At 38.3% G+C, this 18,232-nt stretch overlaps 1 protein-coding gene across 3 annotated transcripts in view; it reads left to right on the plus strand.

The window, feature by feature from the left end:
- Positions 1-15,086, plus strand: part of CADM2 (cell adhesion molecule 2) — a 574,407-nt gene extending 559,321 nt beyond the window's left edge. For all 3 annotated transcript variants that reach the window (XM_015632251.1, XM_015632240.2, XM_015632246.2), the window contains 2 exons: positions 5,584-5,709; positions 7,327-15,086. In XM_015632251.1, coding sequence (XP_015487737.1) covers positions 5,584-5,709; positions 7,327-7,445 — 245 coding nt within the window. In that variant the 3' untranslated portion in view covers positions 7,446-15,086. The remainder of the gene's footprint in view (positions 1-5,583; positions 5,710-7,326) is intronic.
- Positions 15,087-18,232: the final 3,146 nt, after the last annotated feature.

The raw sequence follows: 18,232 nt of genomic DNA on the forward strand, positions 1-18,232 counted from the left end.
AGTCTTCTTTACACTTGATTATTCATGAAATCAGTAAAAGTGACTGTAGGCTGGTGGTTTCAGTACTTCTGTGGGAAATGGGACAGCCCTTACTTTTCCCAGCCTTGAGGAACAGTAATTTATGAATAATACATATACTTAATAACTCTTCATTTTTTGAATTCTATTGAAGCTCCACAGCAAATTAGGATATTTCCAATTTTTCATATAGTAGAAATGGTCAAAACAAATTATTATTTTGGATGCCTTAAAACCAAGGTCATCTCAGAGTGATTTTTTTAAAACTTCAGTGTATGAGCCAAAAATACATATTGATAAAGTTCTGCAAAAGAGAGGGCTACTTGAGCACATATTCCCCAAAATGTGCCATTTCAGCGTTCACAAATGTGCTTGTTTTGCCTTTGCTCAGGAAAGGGTTATCTGACCCTTTCCTGCAGCCTGCTCAGTCAAGTCAACTCTGCATAAATTAGAGCAAAACTTCTGCATGAAGAAACTGAAATTCGGTGAATAATTAACATGCACTTTATGCAAAAGCATGAAAAACTATTCCAAAATTTCTCTGCTTAACTAAAGTGTGAATTCATATTAAAATATTCTGCAGTGAAACTTTGTCAGCAGGTCATAAAAAGCACATATCTACTTATTTATTAGCCCTAGGGTTTATCTGATGTGTTTCATCTCTTAAAAAAAATGAGGTGCTTTTTTCCCTCTTAGTCATTTTAAGAGTGATATTTAATTTAAGTGTGTGTTATTTAATTTAAGTGTATTGACAGTTTGTGAACAAACAGTAACAGGGAAATCCCAAGAGTTGAAAATGGGTACATTTTCACAGCATTGGCAATTAGTATTTTGAAGAAGCTTTCTAAATTTAGGTGAAAAAAAGAGCAAATAAAAGGGAATTATAAGGTTTTGTGTCATTATGTTTTTTAAGATTTTCTTAGTTTCATCAAAGGGCGAAAGAAGCAAGAAAAAGAACTGATCTCTGAAGATCTGATTGCAAAATTAGAATTCCACTGTTTCACGCCATGACTACCTTAGCTGCCTGTGCTCATGAAGTAAAAACCAGTATGTATTAAAACAGTAACAGTGTAATCTAATTTTTTATTATTTTTTTTAATGGAAACAGCTGAATTATAAGTTTTTATTGCACAGTTGCATACCTAAGATTTCATTTGCTGGAGCTGTGTGTATGGCAGGGTAGGATTCACTTGGTAAAATCCATGAAGCTTAAAATGTGAATCTCAAAATAATCTGAATAATATTCTGCTTTTTGTGGAGTGGTCAGTGGTTTCAGGAACTTTAATGACAGTTCCTAGTACTTGTGCCCAGAACACTTGAATGATTATGCATGTTCACTGTATACTTCATTAAAATACAAAAAAAACATAATTTCCAAATCCCTGTGTTTCTATCTTTCAGATACTGCTTGGGCACATTTTGAAATAGTAATTATTTATACCACGATAGAAAGCCCCAGATCTATAATTCATTTGGGCTTGGATTATTTAATGAAAGGCAAAAGTATAGTGCATTACTCTGTATGCATAATGTAGAGCATGTTTATATTTAATGCTAGCATTATTTTTCTGTGTGGAGACTATTCATGAGATATGCTTCCTGGTCAGAATATTGTTTATGTTCTACAGATTTCCATTTTGAGATGGAAAAAGGCTTGTTTCCCAAGAAAATGTTGGCCACTTTTAAGAATCTTTGTTTCCTGTGCTTCCATCTTTTCCTTTGTCTCCTTCTTTTCCTTTTTCCTTTTTAACAAAGGAATTGTTCTCTGATAATAAAATGATAATAGGTCATATATAATTTATTTTTTTTTTGGACAAACTTCTCTATCAATACCAACAAATATTATGCGGCTTTGATAGCAAGGTTGAGATTAGAGCAAAAAATATGCTGCTACTTTGAGTTTTTAATGTTTAAAAAACTCAGCCTATAGCAGTATTAGAAACTCATTAATAGGTGGAAACCTTGTGTTTAGGCTGGCTTTGGGTCACTTCATGTAGCCACATCAGGTATGTCAGAAGAGTAGTGAGTCTCTCTATGTCGGAAATCACCAGAGGATAAAAACACAGAGACGTGTTTATCTCGGTGTATTGTGAGGATTTTTATCTGAAATGTTTATTAAAGCTCACAGGGGACATGAGTTGTAAGTCTGGGTATTGAGCTGAGGCTGTGCACTTCAATCAGCTTTGCAAAAATGCCTGTAGATAAAGTTCTGCGCTAACCCTCCTCTGGATTATGCTCTGCATCAGGAAGTATATTATCCCTTAAAAGATCTCCTTTTATTCTTCAGTGTTTCTGGCAGCATATCAACAGGAGCCAGTTTTTAGTGGGAAAACACATCCATGCTGCTCCTGTCCCAGTGCTGCCAAAGAGCATCTCCTGCAGGTCACACAGGGGCTTGGGGACACGGGTGGTCCTCAGAGTCCAAATGGCTCCTGCCCTTTTGCTGCAGGGAGGAGCTTTACTCAACATTGCCACAGGCAGCACAAAAGGAGGAATTTTCTAGATGGCTCAAGCAGGCTGACATTCCTGCAGCAAGCTGTCACCTTGCATCTTCTCAAGCCAGCAGCCACCTCCTCCTTGCTCTGCTCAGAAATCAAAGCCCCTACAAGGCCAGGGAGAGGAAGGCTGAGTGCTCCAATCTCTTGCTTTGGGAAGGCAGTGCTGCAGCACTCCTGCATTCCCCTGTGAGTCTGCTGGTGCACAGGATTTGGGGTCAGATTGAATGACCAAAACGGAGCCTGTGTCCTGCTGGACTGGTGATGTGAACTCAGTGTGGTGCCACCACCAGCAGCACCATGCCAGGAGGAAGCGGAGGTGGAAGAGGATGCAGGAGGCTTTATAAGATGTTTCCAGATTTTTTGAGGTCAAATACCTATTATTTGCCACCATGTCCACAGAAGTGCTATAACCAGCTTCCCCAAAGTCCTCGTGAGTCTTCCTCAGCCAGAAGAGAAAGGTGTGGGAGCTCGGAAGGTCAGCAATAAGTGACAAAGTGTTAAGAGCAGAACTGAATCTGTACCCATGGCCACACCACTCTGTGCTCCAGCAAGCCTGAAAATGGAGTTGCAGAATGCTTCACAGTTTGCAAAAGGAAGGGAAAATAGGATTCTTTTCTTTTATCCATGGAACATTACATTTATATACATGTGCATTTATAGATCTTGGAATCAGAGAATGGCTTGAGTTGGATGGGATCTTAAAGATCATCTAGTTCCATGGGCAGGGACACCTTCCACTAGGCCAGGTTGCTCAGAGCTCCATCCATCCTGGTCTTGAACACTTCCAGAAATGGGGCAGCCACACCTTCTCTGGGCAACCTGTGCCAGGGCCTCACCGTCCCCACAGTGAAAAATTTCTTCCTAAAGTCTACTCCAAACCTACTCTTAGTCTGAAGCTATTTCTCCTTGTCCTATCACTACTTACCCTTGTAAATAGTCTCCATCTTTCTTGCAGGTTCCCTTCAGGTACTGGAAGGCCACAATTAGGTCACCCAAAGGCCATGTCTTCTCTAGGCTGAACAATCCCAATCCTCTCAGCCTTTCCTCATAGGAGAGGTGCCCCATTCCTCACATCAGCTTGGTGGCCTCCTCTGGATTCACTCCAGCAGATCCATGTTCTTCCTGTGCTGGAAAGCCCAGAACTGGATGCAGCTGTCCAGATGGGGTCTCAGAGGAGTGGCTCAGAGGGACAGAATCCCCTCCCTTGGCTGCTGCCCACGGTGCTTTTGATGCAGCCCAGGACACATTTGGCCTTCTGGGCTGCAAGAGCACAAGGTTAGCTCACATCCAACCTCTCACCCACCAGCACCCCCAAGTCCTTCTCAGTCTGACTGCTCTGGATCTGTTCATCCCCCCACCTGGACTGAGAGCAGGATTTGCCCTGCCCTGGGTGCAGCACCAGCACTTGGCCTTGTCACACCTCATGAGACTCCCATACCAGATGTATCCATACATCTTGCTGCCATATAGCAATCCTGGCCAGCAGAATGTCATTGCGCTATTACAGAATCACACCTCCTCAGCATTATCAGAGGCCTTTCTGTCATCTTCACAGACTTTCCCTCTTTTCTGTGCAAATGTTTTTCCTGCCTTTCCCTTTTGCAAAGCAAAGAAGTTGTTTGCAAACTATTTGAAGAATATAAACAGCTCCTACAAGGGAAATGCCCTTGAAGCAGGGAGAGTGGAATGATTGCAGCATACAGTACATGCTAATAACATCTTCAGAGAATTACTATTACTTCATAGCAGAGGCGTTTTCATTATAATAGGATCCATGTCATGATCCTCAGATTAAAATTTTACCTTCTTCTGTATTTATCTGTTGAGTCAACAGTCACAGGTTACTGGCTGGTTATTAAAAGCTCTGAAGAATTACTTACCCCAAAGTAGTGCAATTTCCCATGATTGTTTCTTTGCAAATTCTGTGATGCATTGGGCTACAGAGCAGGCAGATGACCAGCACAGAACACTTCAATCTGACAGTATTCCCAGTGCTCTGCACAGAGCTGGAAAAAGGAACCTGCTGATTCACCCTGCTGTTAGCAAACGTGCAGATGACACCAAGTTGTGGGGGAGTGTTGATCTCTTGGAGGGTAGGAGGGCTCTGCAGAGGGACCTGGACAGGCTGGATCGATGGGCTGGATACAACAGCATGGGGTTTAACAACACCAAAGTGCAAGCTGTGCCAGAGGAGGTTTGAGTTGGACATTGGGAAGAAGTTAGTCACAGAAAGAGTGATTTGGTGTTGGGATGGGCTGGCCAGGGAGGTGGTGGAGTCACCATCCCTGGAGGTGTTTAAAAGTGACCGGATGTGGCACTCAGTGCCATGGACCGGTTACAAGGTGGTGTCACTTCTTTGGTTGGGCTTGATGATCTCAAAGGTCTTTTCCATCCCAGCTGACTCTGTGATTCTGTGATATCTATTACAGCTTGCTCACACTGGGTGTTAATCGAGCGTTTGTAGTGAATTCAGAAACTGATGCCTGTGTCTGAATGATGAGTTTCAGGTTGCCTGATACCTTTATCTGACCAAATCCATGCAGACTCAGCTATGTGCAGAGGAACTTGGCATGGCTGCACTTTATCTGCCTTTTTATTTCTGGTGCAAGAGGGTAGGAATGAGAGGAAGAGAACATATAAGGGTTCCCCACTGAGAATCAATTCTATAAATTATGTATTATGCAGACAGTATTCTGCTGATGCTATCCAATCCCCAATTCTCACTTCCTTGTTTTTCCTTCTATAAATAGCTATGGCCAGGTTTTCAGTTGTAAAATGATGAGGACAAAGCTAGAAACCTTTTCCATTTAATAACCTCTGCCAAAGAAGAATAAGGTAATATTTTTCATAACTGCGATGTCCTCAGGGTTTTAACAATCTGGGAATACAAGCAGCACTGTGTTGTTGATAAGATACTGGGAGTAAAAGTGGGAATAACCATGCTGAATATTAAAGAAGGAAATGCCTGTTTTCAGCATGATCAGTATAAAACTTGGTATTGTGAATTTTCCTGTCATTTTTTTTCTCTGTCTAGGACCACTTTTTGCTCTTTTGTCTCTCCCTCTAGATCCAAATGCTTTGGCTGGACAGACTGGACCTGATCACGCTCTTATAGGAGGAATAGTGGCTGTAGTTGTCTTTGTAACACTATGTTCTATAATTCTCCTTGGTCGATACCTGGCAAGACATAAAGGTAGGACATGTTTAGTGGAAGTTCAGTCACTCTTGGGAGCAAGGCATGATTTCACCTGGGAATGCCATTCCCTTTCGCCTTTCCCCCTCTGCTAAATGAGTGAAACAAAAAATAGTTCTCAGTGCAGTGAGAATGTGAATTTTAACCAGTTTTCCAGTGGGCTAAGGCAAAGGACATGGGGTTAGTGCCTGCCCAAGGTCACCTTATAAGTCAGTGATTTAGAGAGACCAAGGGGTAAGACTGCCCCTTGGTTTTGGCTCTTAACTCCTGATACTTGCTTACATGTTCTCATCATGTTCTCATTGTTTTAACTAGCATATCAACTCAGCAGAATATATATGCATTGAGTGAACAAGATTTTTCATTTCAATGGATTATGCTAATATTATAAGATAATATATGTCTAAAAGATAATATTAGAAACCAGTGGTGAGTTTTCATATCAGTTTATCAATGATCCCACTGGAATAAGGGGTTCATTCCTGAGGCTAGCTTTACCTTTTTCTGTGGTTTTGCCTTAATAATCCTGGTCCCTTCATTTTCAGTCCCCTCTGCCACTAAAGATAACAGGAATGGAGTGACACTGACTTTTGGCTTCTCTGTGATTTGATTTTAACCTGCTTAGTTCCAAAAACATGCCTTGAGATTTAACTTCTGTACAGCTTGTAGGTCTATTGCTAAAACTCAGTTGATTCTCCTTCCACATCCCTCAAAAAAAGAAAAAAAAAAGAAAAAAAGAGGATGAGTGCTGGTATTAATTCAGTAACTCTCATTTTAGATAAGATAATCATATACATAGCAAACATAAATTGATAAAAAACATATTTTCAATTTTTTTTTAAATTTTCAATTTTTTTGGATTACCTGGGAGAAAATCAGATTTTTTTTTTTTTAATGAGCCAGTGAAAGTGTGTCTCTTTTGTTTTACTTTCATGAATGAACAGTTGTACATTTTGTGCCAACATAAATAATGTTTTTCACAAAAAGAAATTTGACTATGGTACACATTTCTTTTTTTCATTCATATCCAAAATATAAAAATAGCTGTGATAGTATGAGTTGGTTCAGTTAATAAAACTGCCTCAATTTTTTAATTCTTGTATCTACTATGATATAATTCTGTAAAATTAAAACATAGATAAGATCGAGAAAAAACAGAAATACAAATGATCAGTGGCCATTTAAAAAAAAAAAAAAAGCATGTTTATGAATATCTGTATTCAAAATTGCTTTGTTTTTGATGGATAGCTATTTTGTGAAATAACCAAGATTTTATCACTCATTCTGTAATTGAAAAATAAATTGCATATTACTTCAGTTAGATAAAGGGGATAAAATAAAATAATATTTTATTAAAATATTTCCTTAATTTGTTATGGATATACTAGAGTTTGTATATATGCCTTTAACTGTCTAAATATCAGTGTAAATATTTCTTAACGAATTAGAAGGTTGAGCACACCTTTACTATGTATACTAAAAACTGTGTAAAAATATTTTCCATTCTTTATAAAAGGAAGTACATTGTTTGAAACGTACTACCTATAATGCAGTGTAAAAAACCAACCCTAATCTTTCTCCTTTTTTTTTTCTTTTCTCTTGTACTGATTCCTACAGGAACATATTTAACAAATGAAGCAAAAGGAGCTGAAGATGCACCTGATGCCGACACAGCCATTATCAATGCAGAAGGCAGCCAAGTCAATGCAGAGGAGAAAAAAGAGTACTTCATTTAGATGCAGAGCTAGAATCTTGGAGTTTTACTTATCAGGCTGACTGCTGGAGGAAACTGGCTATCATTTCTCAGAATTCATTTCTGCCATCTTCTGCTATCTTTATTAACTCGCATACCTGCTATAAGTAGCCAGTTTATGCCAACAATCAGCTGTTGACATCATCATTCTATAATTACAGTATCATGCGTAAAACAGGACATTTCTTATTGCCTAAAAATCATATCCACTGCTCTCTTAACATACAGTGCTTGAATATACAGCCTTAACAATGTTAATCATCATCTTAATCCAAGTTTTCTACATATTTAAGTGTTAATGCAGCTTTCTTTTCCAGTTTTGTTTTATCATGTCCCTACTAGTATGTCATAGAACAAAATTCGTAACAAGTACTATTAGGTAAGGTCCTAATTTACTTACAGAAAATGTTAAGTCTAAGATTAGAGGTTTACAAAGAATATTTTATACCTGTCTATCTATAATTCAAAAAGCAACTTGTTTTTGAAGCATACGCCCTTGGAAACACAAATTGAAATCTGTTTAGTATAGTTTCCTGTATGTTTGGATTTGGTGGGAAAAAAAAGATCAGTCCAGTGAATTTTTTGTTTTGTTTGGCTTTGTTTTGTTATGATTTAAATGGTACCTTGATAACAGTGCCATGTTTCCGTGGTGAAAACATGCTGAATAGCTATACAGAGTCTGCAAAGTTAGGTAATAGAGCTTCTTTTGAAACAGTTTGTCCTGCCCTTTTCCTGGCTTTTGGGATCACAAAGATTAGAGAACTTTCTGAGTAATTTATGTTTTTATAATTTATTTGCTAAACATGAACTCACCTGCCTACTCAAATTTGATGTCTTCATGGGGCACAATGGCAAGGCATTTTAGTTATCTGTATATAGTGCATATAATAAATTCAATTAAACATTATTTGATACATATTCAACTTTTTTGGCAGTAGCTAAGTCAGTCACCAGTATGCATTTTCTAATGTCCATTATATCCCTTTAGATATGACTCAAAATCAATATTCTGAGTAGATAACATGTGTGAGTATTTTTTTGTCTGTATGTCCTAGCACTGTTCAGCAGCAAACTTTTCTAGTTCTTGTTAATTTTTTCTTTGTTATACAATGGAAGCACAATGTTATATGGAAAGGTAGTTTTAAGCTAACAACCAGTGCACAGCCTCAGGTTTTAAATTACAACCACATTTGATTACTATCCTTAAAAAGTACTATTGAGTTGCTAAAATTCTCAATTTTTAATTTGGCAGTTCCAGAGCTGCTTCTCTATGTTGGTTTGCCAAAAAAAAAAATAAAAAACCTTTAAAAAAAAAAACTTAAAAAGGAAAAAAAAAAAAAAGAAAAAATAGAAGTGTTAAAACAAAAGATATATGTTTTGTGTATACAGTAAATGGACTAATTCTTTATATTAAATTCCTGTCTATGCATTTTGTGAGGTACAAACTTATGTCACCGTGAATGATAGAGAATTCCTGCCATGCTTTTAGCTCCACAGTGAAGGTCTCTGTTTGGATTATTTCTGAATTTTTTTTTTTTGTGTAATTGACAGCTGAAAAATCACATGCTCTTAAATATGACAACAAAACACTGTAAGCCCATTGGCTTATTTCCTCTTCCAATGAAAAGAAAAGGTTGCCATAACAGGTCTTGGGAATGATTCTACACTGGAGAATGCAAGTTAGTCTAGTTGGAGCTCGCTTTGCTCCTGTGTTTTGCACCTTTGACAAAGAAGTATTTCTCTCTGGTTGATGTATTTGTGAAGCATAAAAGCATGATGGTCTGCTGTAAAGGACTTTCTCCTGGGATTTTATTTTTGTGTGGGGAAGGGAGAATTTGGAATACGACATCATGTGGTATGGTAAAATGGAAGATAAAGGTGCTGTGACAGATTATTTATCAGAAGAATATAAACCTTTTAAGGACAATATTAGAGTATTTTAATTGTTTTTGTTGAAGCATTTATCTTGTTAATTTCTAAGAAAAAAGGGTGACGTCAATCAAAGCAGCACTTTTTTTCAAAATATACAGACATAAATAATATGATGTGGTTGAGTGTTAACATAATAAATCATATACAGTATGACATTTTAAAGAAATAAGTCTGCATTGATGTGATTGCATGCTTGTTTTTACAGTTCACTCCATACCCATCTGTGGAAAAATGCAATAATATGTTAATATAATATGGTAGTTTGAGAGAACCAGGTAGGTGCTACTAGACACATTGAAAACTAGTATAGGTTTACAAGATATTCATGTCTTTCAAAACATAAACATGTAAAAGGCTGGCAAAGGAAGTTGATCAGTTTAATACCAAAAATATGGGTTCTTGTCACAGCAGTAAGTTACATTAGCTATAGGACAGTATCAGAGTTTTATTTCAGGACCTGGGGCCCACTTCAAATAAGCTTTTAAGTACATAGTCAGCTTCAGGCGTCAGAGAAGTTCCCTTGGAGTATAAGGCACTGTTCACATGCTTAAAAACAAAGTGCTTCCCTGGATGAGGGCCTTATTTGCTCAAGTGGAATTCCCCACCAGCGTGGTGTTTGCGCCTTCCTTCGTCCTTCCTAACTCCAGCTCGCTTGAATATAGGGTTGTTACTTGAACCATTACCCAGCCAAGGTCAGGCAGGACCTTCAAAAGCAGGATTGGCCTTGTGGTAACCATTTCAAACCATATTCTCCAGTGGCATAGAAACAGCATTTCAACTTGGCAAAAAAAAACAACAAAACCTGTTAAAACAGGTTTGGTTTTGGTTTTTATGGGTTTTTTTTTTCTTCATTGGCTTTCAATTAAAACTTCTCACATGTGCTCATTTTTAACCCATTTGATCTTCCATTGTCTTGCACCTGGTGATGTCCCTTGCAGCTGTGCACAGCAGGTGTGAAAAGCCCCACTCAGAGTTTCTACCTGGACAGCACTTTGCAGGCTTATCTGGTCTTCACGGGTTCAAATTACTACACCGGGTATAAAGAGGCATCCCTCTTTCCTGTAAGCAGAGTCATGGCTCAACACTGATGACATTCAGTAGGCTAAAAGCCAGTTGTGCATTTGTTTTTGCCCAAGTTCCCATTCTGGAAAAAGGAAAAAACAAAAAAAGACAAAGTTTTTAATGATGGTGTGAGGCACCCAGTGAGTGTGTAAATTGGAGGCTCGGAATGGGAACCGCCCTCACTAAAATGTATGTGACATCCTCTCCCTCACTCACTTGCAGAGTAGTTTTCTCCAGACCAGGTAGCTAGTTTCTGCCAGTGTACTGTTTACAGTGTCGACTGCTGATTATTTTTAAACTTTTTGATGTAGACTTTTCTTTCTTTTTTTTCTTTTTTATTTTTTTTTTTAATGCTTCAAGAACATTCTCATGATTTGAACGAGAAAGCGGTGCATCAGAAGACAAGGGGTGCATCATCCCACTCTTTTAGTGTCATCTGACAAACCAAGAGACAGTTTAAGGAACCTGATGTTTAACTTGAGGCTCAGAGTTTAAGCTAGAACATCTCAAAAAGTTTCCACGTTACTTAAGGATGGTTCTTCTTGCACTGAGACTCCCTCTCTAAAGGAACACATGAAGAAAACCAACTTTTCTAAGCGAGACATGAAAGTTAACATCTTGTGTGTTTTCATTGCAGTATAATATATATATAAATATATATATATATAGCTATTTCAATGAAAAGAAAGGACAGAATCATCTGTAATTATGTAATTCATGATTGTAACAGCACTGAAGTTACCATGTACGCACATGTACAGTAGCTCTCTCAACAGTTACAGTGTAGTTACATGTAATTCCCTGTAACATAGCAGTTCTAGTGTAATTTAGTGCCACTTATTGTAAAGTGTTACCAAAAGGAAAACAGGACTTCTTACCTTTAGAATTCCATTTGAATTAAAGGTAAGTTTATTAAATTAGCACCATTGAATCTGATATTGCGTTTCTTGATTAAAGAGGTGATTTAAAACTTTAATGTTCACGCTGCAGCTTCCCCCACCGCTTACCCAGACTCCTCCAAATGTCTAATCTCTACACTCCTAGGAACTGGTAATCTGTGATGAACATACCAAAAATCCCAGCTACTCCAACTTTAATTGAACAAGCTGTCTAATAAAGAAAAACAGCACCAACAACAAAAAAAAAAATATATGAGTAATGCTTTTTATTAAGTGGCACAAAGTACACACTAAAAACTATGCAAAAATATAGGTAAATACAGTGTACTTACATGTAAGTATCTTGTACTTGCTGTGTATGGATATTGGAAAACCATGTAATTATAATATGCATTTTGATTATTTCAAGCAGGGGGTGACCCCTAACAGTCACAAGGGAAAAGTGGAAGGTCCATCTACAATTGGTGGATATCCTAATGCAATATGTGTAATTCCTCTACTTGCAATGACAACTGATTTATAAAAAAAAAATGCTTATACTGCTCCTCATTCTCGCCAGCTTTGCTTTCGATTTCTTGGAACACCATTAAATACCACTGAAACACCTTTAGGCAAAGTAAGACACTGACTCCTCTAATGGCTTTGCTGCCAGCACTCTGACTGTCTGGCAATGCTGTTCTGTAATCTTATTTCTGGCTCAACAGCACAAGTTTCATCTTTTTTTCTGTCCTCAAGGGAGCCTAGTATGTTAAGATGCTGAAATATGCTGCCATATGCCCTGGTATTTTTAGCATGAACAACAGAGAAAAAGAGAGAGAGAGAGAGCTGCATTCTTCTGACCCCTATTTTGCAGAATCACCTCAACTGGAATTTCCACTACTTGCTCAGTAATGCCAGGTAATCTTAAATTGTAAGTACAAAATGCTTCCATTACAGTACAGAGGATGCCTTTAATGATAAAGCTAACATTTTTTGTAAACATGAAGTTTTGTATTATAGATCTTTTTACTTCTTGACACTTTTCCATCATGCCCTTCCAGAAGAAATGCACCGAAAGACAGATAACATAGAATAGCAGAAGAAGACAATAATTTTTTTTTGTAAGCCTTCTTGTGGTTGCCATTGCTATCACCCTCCTTTGTGTCCTGTGTTTCAGGCAAATAAATGTATTTAGCAACTGCCATTAGCATCATTCTACACCATACTGTTCCTAGAATATGACATCTACCTCTTAGTCTAAATACTAGTTGTGAGATATTTGTATACATTTTAAATACAATTAAATCTTTGCTTTAGTCTTGAAATGAAATCACTTTATTATTATTATTTTTTTCTTTTAAAAAAAGGTAAAAAGTGTTGCCTGCGTTCATAATTCTTGCCCTGTTCTTATTCATTTTGGTATAGTTTTAGCTTTCTAACAGGGCATAAGGACACAGCCTCAGCTGGTATAAATCAGCTTCACTCTGTTGCCTTAAATGTGGGCCAATTTACGCTGGCTGGGGATTCATCCCAAACAGCTAAAAAATAAACTGCTATAACACATCAATATTTAGTCAGCTCTAGATAATGATTCACAATCCAACTGCAACACAGTTCTTCCTAGTAAGGCATGCACGTATGAAGAGAAACTTTAAAAAGCACATGCAAGCTTTTGAATTAAATATGCAATATCAACACTGTTGAGATATCCTGACTTGTCTCTTACTTATTTAAACATAATATCGCCAGGGCATGTTTACATTAAAAACACTCAATGCATGGGGAGCAGAGAAGGACTATTGCAAACAGCAGGAGAAAATTAAATTAATGGAGAAGCCTTTGATGTCAACAGAACAGAGTAGAAACTCTTTTGAGAGTAGGACTTCCTACAGGGTTTTTCAGGGTGGACCTAAAGCCTCTAAAACGCATGAAAGTTGTTTACTTGGCATGAAGAGAGGCTAGCACAGTTCCTTCTTGCTATCGAGGAATCTTAACCCAGCACTCTGCACTTCTTTTAACTCAGGAGAAAATAAGGGTACAAACATGGTTGAACAGCACACTTGTGTATCACTCCACATCCTCAGGATGCTCCAAGCCTCGTGCGCTTCCAGCAGCCCTCAAGGGAATTCTTCCAGCATCTAGGAATCATCCTGTTGCCGAGCTGTGTTCGTTTTCTTCAGCAATGTTTAATGTACTCACAACCAGACAGAAGGTGTGAAGCCAATTTGAATGAGTCTGCAGTTCTAGGGGCTTCCAGAGCCTTTCAGTAGATGGGGAAAAAAACACTAAAAAAAAAAAAAAAATTCTTTGTGGCTTCTGTGTTTACTGTAGGTCTGCCCTCCACATTCTGTGTCTTAAGTCATTTATTCTCTGCTGGGCTAAAAGCAACAGTCTGATTGGAAAGGAGGAAGGAAAATATCTCCTCTAAAAGGAGCAGTCTGTGCTACTATTAAAGAAAAGTTCAAGGGTTTTTGTTTCTTCCCTTTTTTTTAAGATTTCAGGTGCAAAGCCAGGCCTGTTGGGGTCAGCACTTTAGCACTTTCCCTGTGTTCAGGGTCAAGCCAGCAGTGTTTCATGTGTGGGCTCTGATCTCATGTTTCAGCACAAACTACAGACAGCCTTAGCCTGCCCTTATGCATAGTGCTGAAAATCACCAATGTTATTTTCTTCTAAACATAATAATTTTCTCAGTCTTGTTCCAAAATGAAATATTGAAGGGTTTTTATAATAGGTGTAAAGGGAGGGAGTTTAGAGTAATAGCTTGTAAAGAAGATTGTAAGGATGATCATCAACTCTTTATGTTGTTTATAAAGAGAAGGATAGTCTTTAATTGCTGGGCTGATTTCTTTATCATTTCCTCTTTCTCTCCTTTCTATGCATATTGATTAATGTTAGTAAATACACATTTGCACATGCTGTCCTTTTCCAGCGAATGCAGATTTGCTCATACCAATATATAGCTTTCATAGAAATATGCAAATATAACCTACAGTCATCTGCTTCTGCCAAAACAGTGAGCCAAGAGAGTGAACTCGTGGATTACTGGATTCATATATGTCCTGCTTCCATCAAAACTGAGTACAGTACGCCTATTGATTTCAAAAGAACAAGGCTCAAGTCCTTAATGCGCATGTTTGAGTTGCCATTTAGCTCTTTTTCAAAAGAATTATAAAGCAATCCTTGTGCATCCTTTACGTTTAGCCTGGATATTTTATAACTACAAAACCCCTTCAGTTCAGCAGGCAGTTTCCTAGAATAAATAATAAGACATAATTTGTGAAAGGACTATAACAACTTATTCTATTCATGGTCAGTGTAAGTGCATTCTCCCAGGAACTCTGGTGTACTTTTCTCTTACACTGGCAATTTATGGCCCTGAGAAGGATATATTTGAATGGTGCAGAAATACAACCACTAACCTGTGAAAAAAAAAATAAAAATAAATAATCCATGGGAATTAAACATATTGCACTGATGATAAGACACATCAATTTCATTTTATTTCCTCATCAATAACTTTAAGCAGACAAAATGCATATTGTAATGTTGGGTACATGACACTTGCATGTTGCTATGCCTATATACTTACAAAGTATTCAATGTGTACTTGGTGGCGCTTAAAAATGTCATGTACAATTCTTCTAAACATTCTTACAGGGTTCCCATTTGCACTTCATCTTTCAGAAAAGTCTTGTCAGAAAATTGTCTGATGAATATTATTGAAAAAAAAAATAAAATTTCAATTTTAGTTATCTGTTGGACATTTCTGAATTGTCTATTCATTTTATATATCACCTGTTGCTTGCCAGTTTGGCAGTGGAGTTGATTTAGACCAGTGGCTGAACACAGACTGTTCACTGAGAAGATTTTGCTTTTTCCAGTAGTTGCAATCATATTCTTCCTGAAGTATTAATTCTGAGATTTAAAACAAGGAAATAGTCTGTGAGACAGAATTGCAAATTCTATTCTTTGATTTGATGTTTATGTTCTATTTATTGTGTATCACTTTATAGTTTCTTCTGACTGACAAAGTAACAACTGTGGGATGCCGTCCTCACTGTAGGGGAAATTCATCTTTATGAAGAGGTCAAGTGATGAAAAGCATTTAAGCCTGTGGGACTTAAATGGTGGATTAGCCCTCTTGAAGGAGCAGTGGAATTCATGTGAGGTTTTCTGCACCACTTTGAGTTGATGATGTAAAGGGCAAGAAGGTCACCAGTCTCAAAGGGAGAGGGACAAATGTCAGAGGGAAGAGGAAATTCTGAGTGTGTCTGTGTTTATGAAAAAGAAACCAGTCCCAGATTGGTACCCCTGTGTGGAGGATTTACAGTGCTCTGGCACATCTCAGTTTTCCTGTGACCTAAACTAAGCCTGCATTTGACAAATGTAGGGTCCCGTTGGATTCAGTGGATTTGTTCTTATCTTTATTGCTTCTTTTCACTAAACCAAAATATGTCTTCTTCACCTATTTTTAAAGTGCAATAAAAAGCTTTTTAAATATAGCAGCAAGATTTTCACATTTTCCTCAGGCACATGTCCATGATTTTTTGGGCTAAGCATGCTGAAAGTCTACAGTGTACCCAAGCAAAAAGTCATGGTCCAGAAAATGACACAGTCCAGAAAATGATGCAATGCACCCCTGGATTAATAGTTTTTTGCATTCAAGCTGTAATTTTAGTATTGCCCTGGCTTCTGTCACCAGCCAAAAAATTACCCAGAGGTAATTTTTGCTCTGGGAAAGCCCTGGCCAAGGGCAGATTCTTACATCTCACTCCAAGCTGGTATGTCCCTCACATGGTTCCCTTAAAAAAAGAGTCCTAAATCGGTAAATGCTGCTAACATTTTTCTTTTTTTTCATCGACAACCAACAAAATCCCAGCCCTCATTCCCACTTTCTGTAGTAATAAACAACAAGAGTCCCTTTTTCTATGGGTTTTTGGTTTGATTTGGTTTGTGTTTGGAATGGTTGGTTTTTAGTTTTGAATTTTGTGGGGTTCTGACGGTTTGTCTGTTTTCAAAAGGGAAAACAAACAGGCTTTCTTTTAAACTATAAAGACTGCCTGAAATTACACTGAATACTGAGAATAATTTCATTGAATGCAGAGTCTCTGTACCAGCCTGTCATGGCATCATGCACATTAAACACTGATGTGTAAGAGGGGCTCCTTGCCCCTTTTAACAGTCAGGCACCTGCATGAAGATACACAGAGTTTTTCAATAGTAATTTTATAGAGGAACACTTGGCCCAGCCCTTTTGGTAAGTGTAAGGTAAAGGTAAGTGCAATTAGTGAAATTCAGAGATAATTAAGTGGGGATAATGAAGATGAGTCCTTGCTTGACAAAGAGTCATAGTGTGTTGCCTTCTGGTCCTGCTCCAAGCACTTGGCAACATCCTGAGCCATGGGAGGGCACTTTTGATTATCTCTGGGCTCCTTGCTTGCCCCAGCTCTTCCTCCTGCTGAGTTTGCAGCAATAGCTTCTCTGCTGCTCAGGGCTAAGAGGCTGGGGCCTTATTGATTCTGCAAGCTGTACACAGGAAGAAAAGAAGACAAGAGAGTGTTTTTAAGCAAGCCGGAAAGATTTTTTAGAAAGAGGCCTCTCCTTTATTCTGTGGCAACTTACAGGAAATTAGCACTGATGTCAGCTGGTGAGGATAGCAACCATCCCTGCTTGGAGTGTTGAGGGGGAGGACATCCTCCTGGCCGTGCCAGCTGGGTGGAGGGAAGAGGGAGCAGAGAGAGGAGGAAAACTGCTCATGCCAGGAACATGGGAAACAGGTTTGTCCCTCCCTAGGTACAGGAGCAAAGAGGGAGCCTGCTGCTTTTCTCTTCAACCTGTATTCATGGCTGGAGGTGCAAAAATAAACTGATCCAACCAGGAGATTCGCAAAGCCGCTGAACAGCAAGAGACATCTCAAATGCTGGTGCCATCACCTGGCAAGCAAGCAGTGCTTCCCACTTCAAGGGCTTTGAGTTGATTGAACTTAGGGAGAGGTGGGAATTTATAAAAGACAAAGAAAAGAAGAAGAGAAGAAAATCAGAATCTGAACCTTGACAGATAAGGTTGGGCAGAAAGTGCAATCAACAGAAAAGAAAATAATACCATTTGCAAGGGCTTTTAGTTCTGTATTATGGCACTAGCCAGCCCCGTCTCAGGAAAAATAAAATATTTTATATAATTTTGTAATTTTTCCACTGCATTTTCTTTTTTTCTGGAGCATCTAATGGTAGAGACAAAAGCACATATACCATGATGTGGTCCAGTTAAAGTACATCATTATGTTGCACTCACTCACATGGGATGAGATTACCCTCCAGAACAGCAGTAAGCAACATGACTAAGAGCTATCTTATCTATTTCCTCATCCACACCCCATGAACAAATGTGTGTGCAATGAAGTGCTGTGGTTTAGTTTTGTCTATTTTCATATTCTCCCCATGTTTATGTAAGAACTTTATATTTTTAAAAGCACTTTGTACTTGAAGATGAAACCAATGCAGTTTGTGATCGTTCCTTCTTCCTGTGAGATTCAATGCTCCAGTTTTAGCAAATTCTCCCTGTAAAGCCTTCAGCAGGATAGAGGAATAGTTTCCTTGATGATGGTGTATATTTATGATCTCTAGCAAGACTTTTAACTATACTCAAATCCAGCCTTTAAAGTCAAACCCAAGACCTTGGAATTAATTCCGCAAAGCTGATGTAGGAAACAGGCTAAGCTTATTTATTAAGGAGAAGATGCATCCAAGTTTTCCATGCCTTTGAGCATTCATGAGGACATTCTTCATGGCCAGCCATCCTGCACGGCTCTAACCCACCTGAGAGGTGACACAGATGAATTACTGCCACCAGCTTCACATTAATTTATTGCCTGAAGGTGGTAACAAGTCACAGCAGCTGG

Source organism: Parus major, chromosome 1 (assembly GCF_001522545.3).
Source record: "Parus major isolate Abel chromosome 1, Parus_major1.1, whole genome shotgun sequence".
NCBI classification, from domain to species: Eukaryota; Metazoa; Chordata; class Aves; order Passeriformes; family Paridae; genus Parus; species Parus major.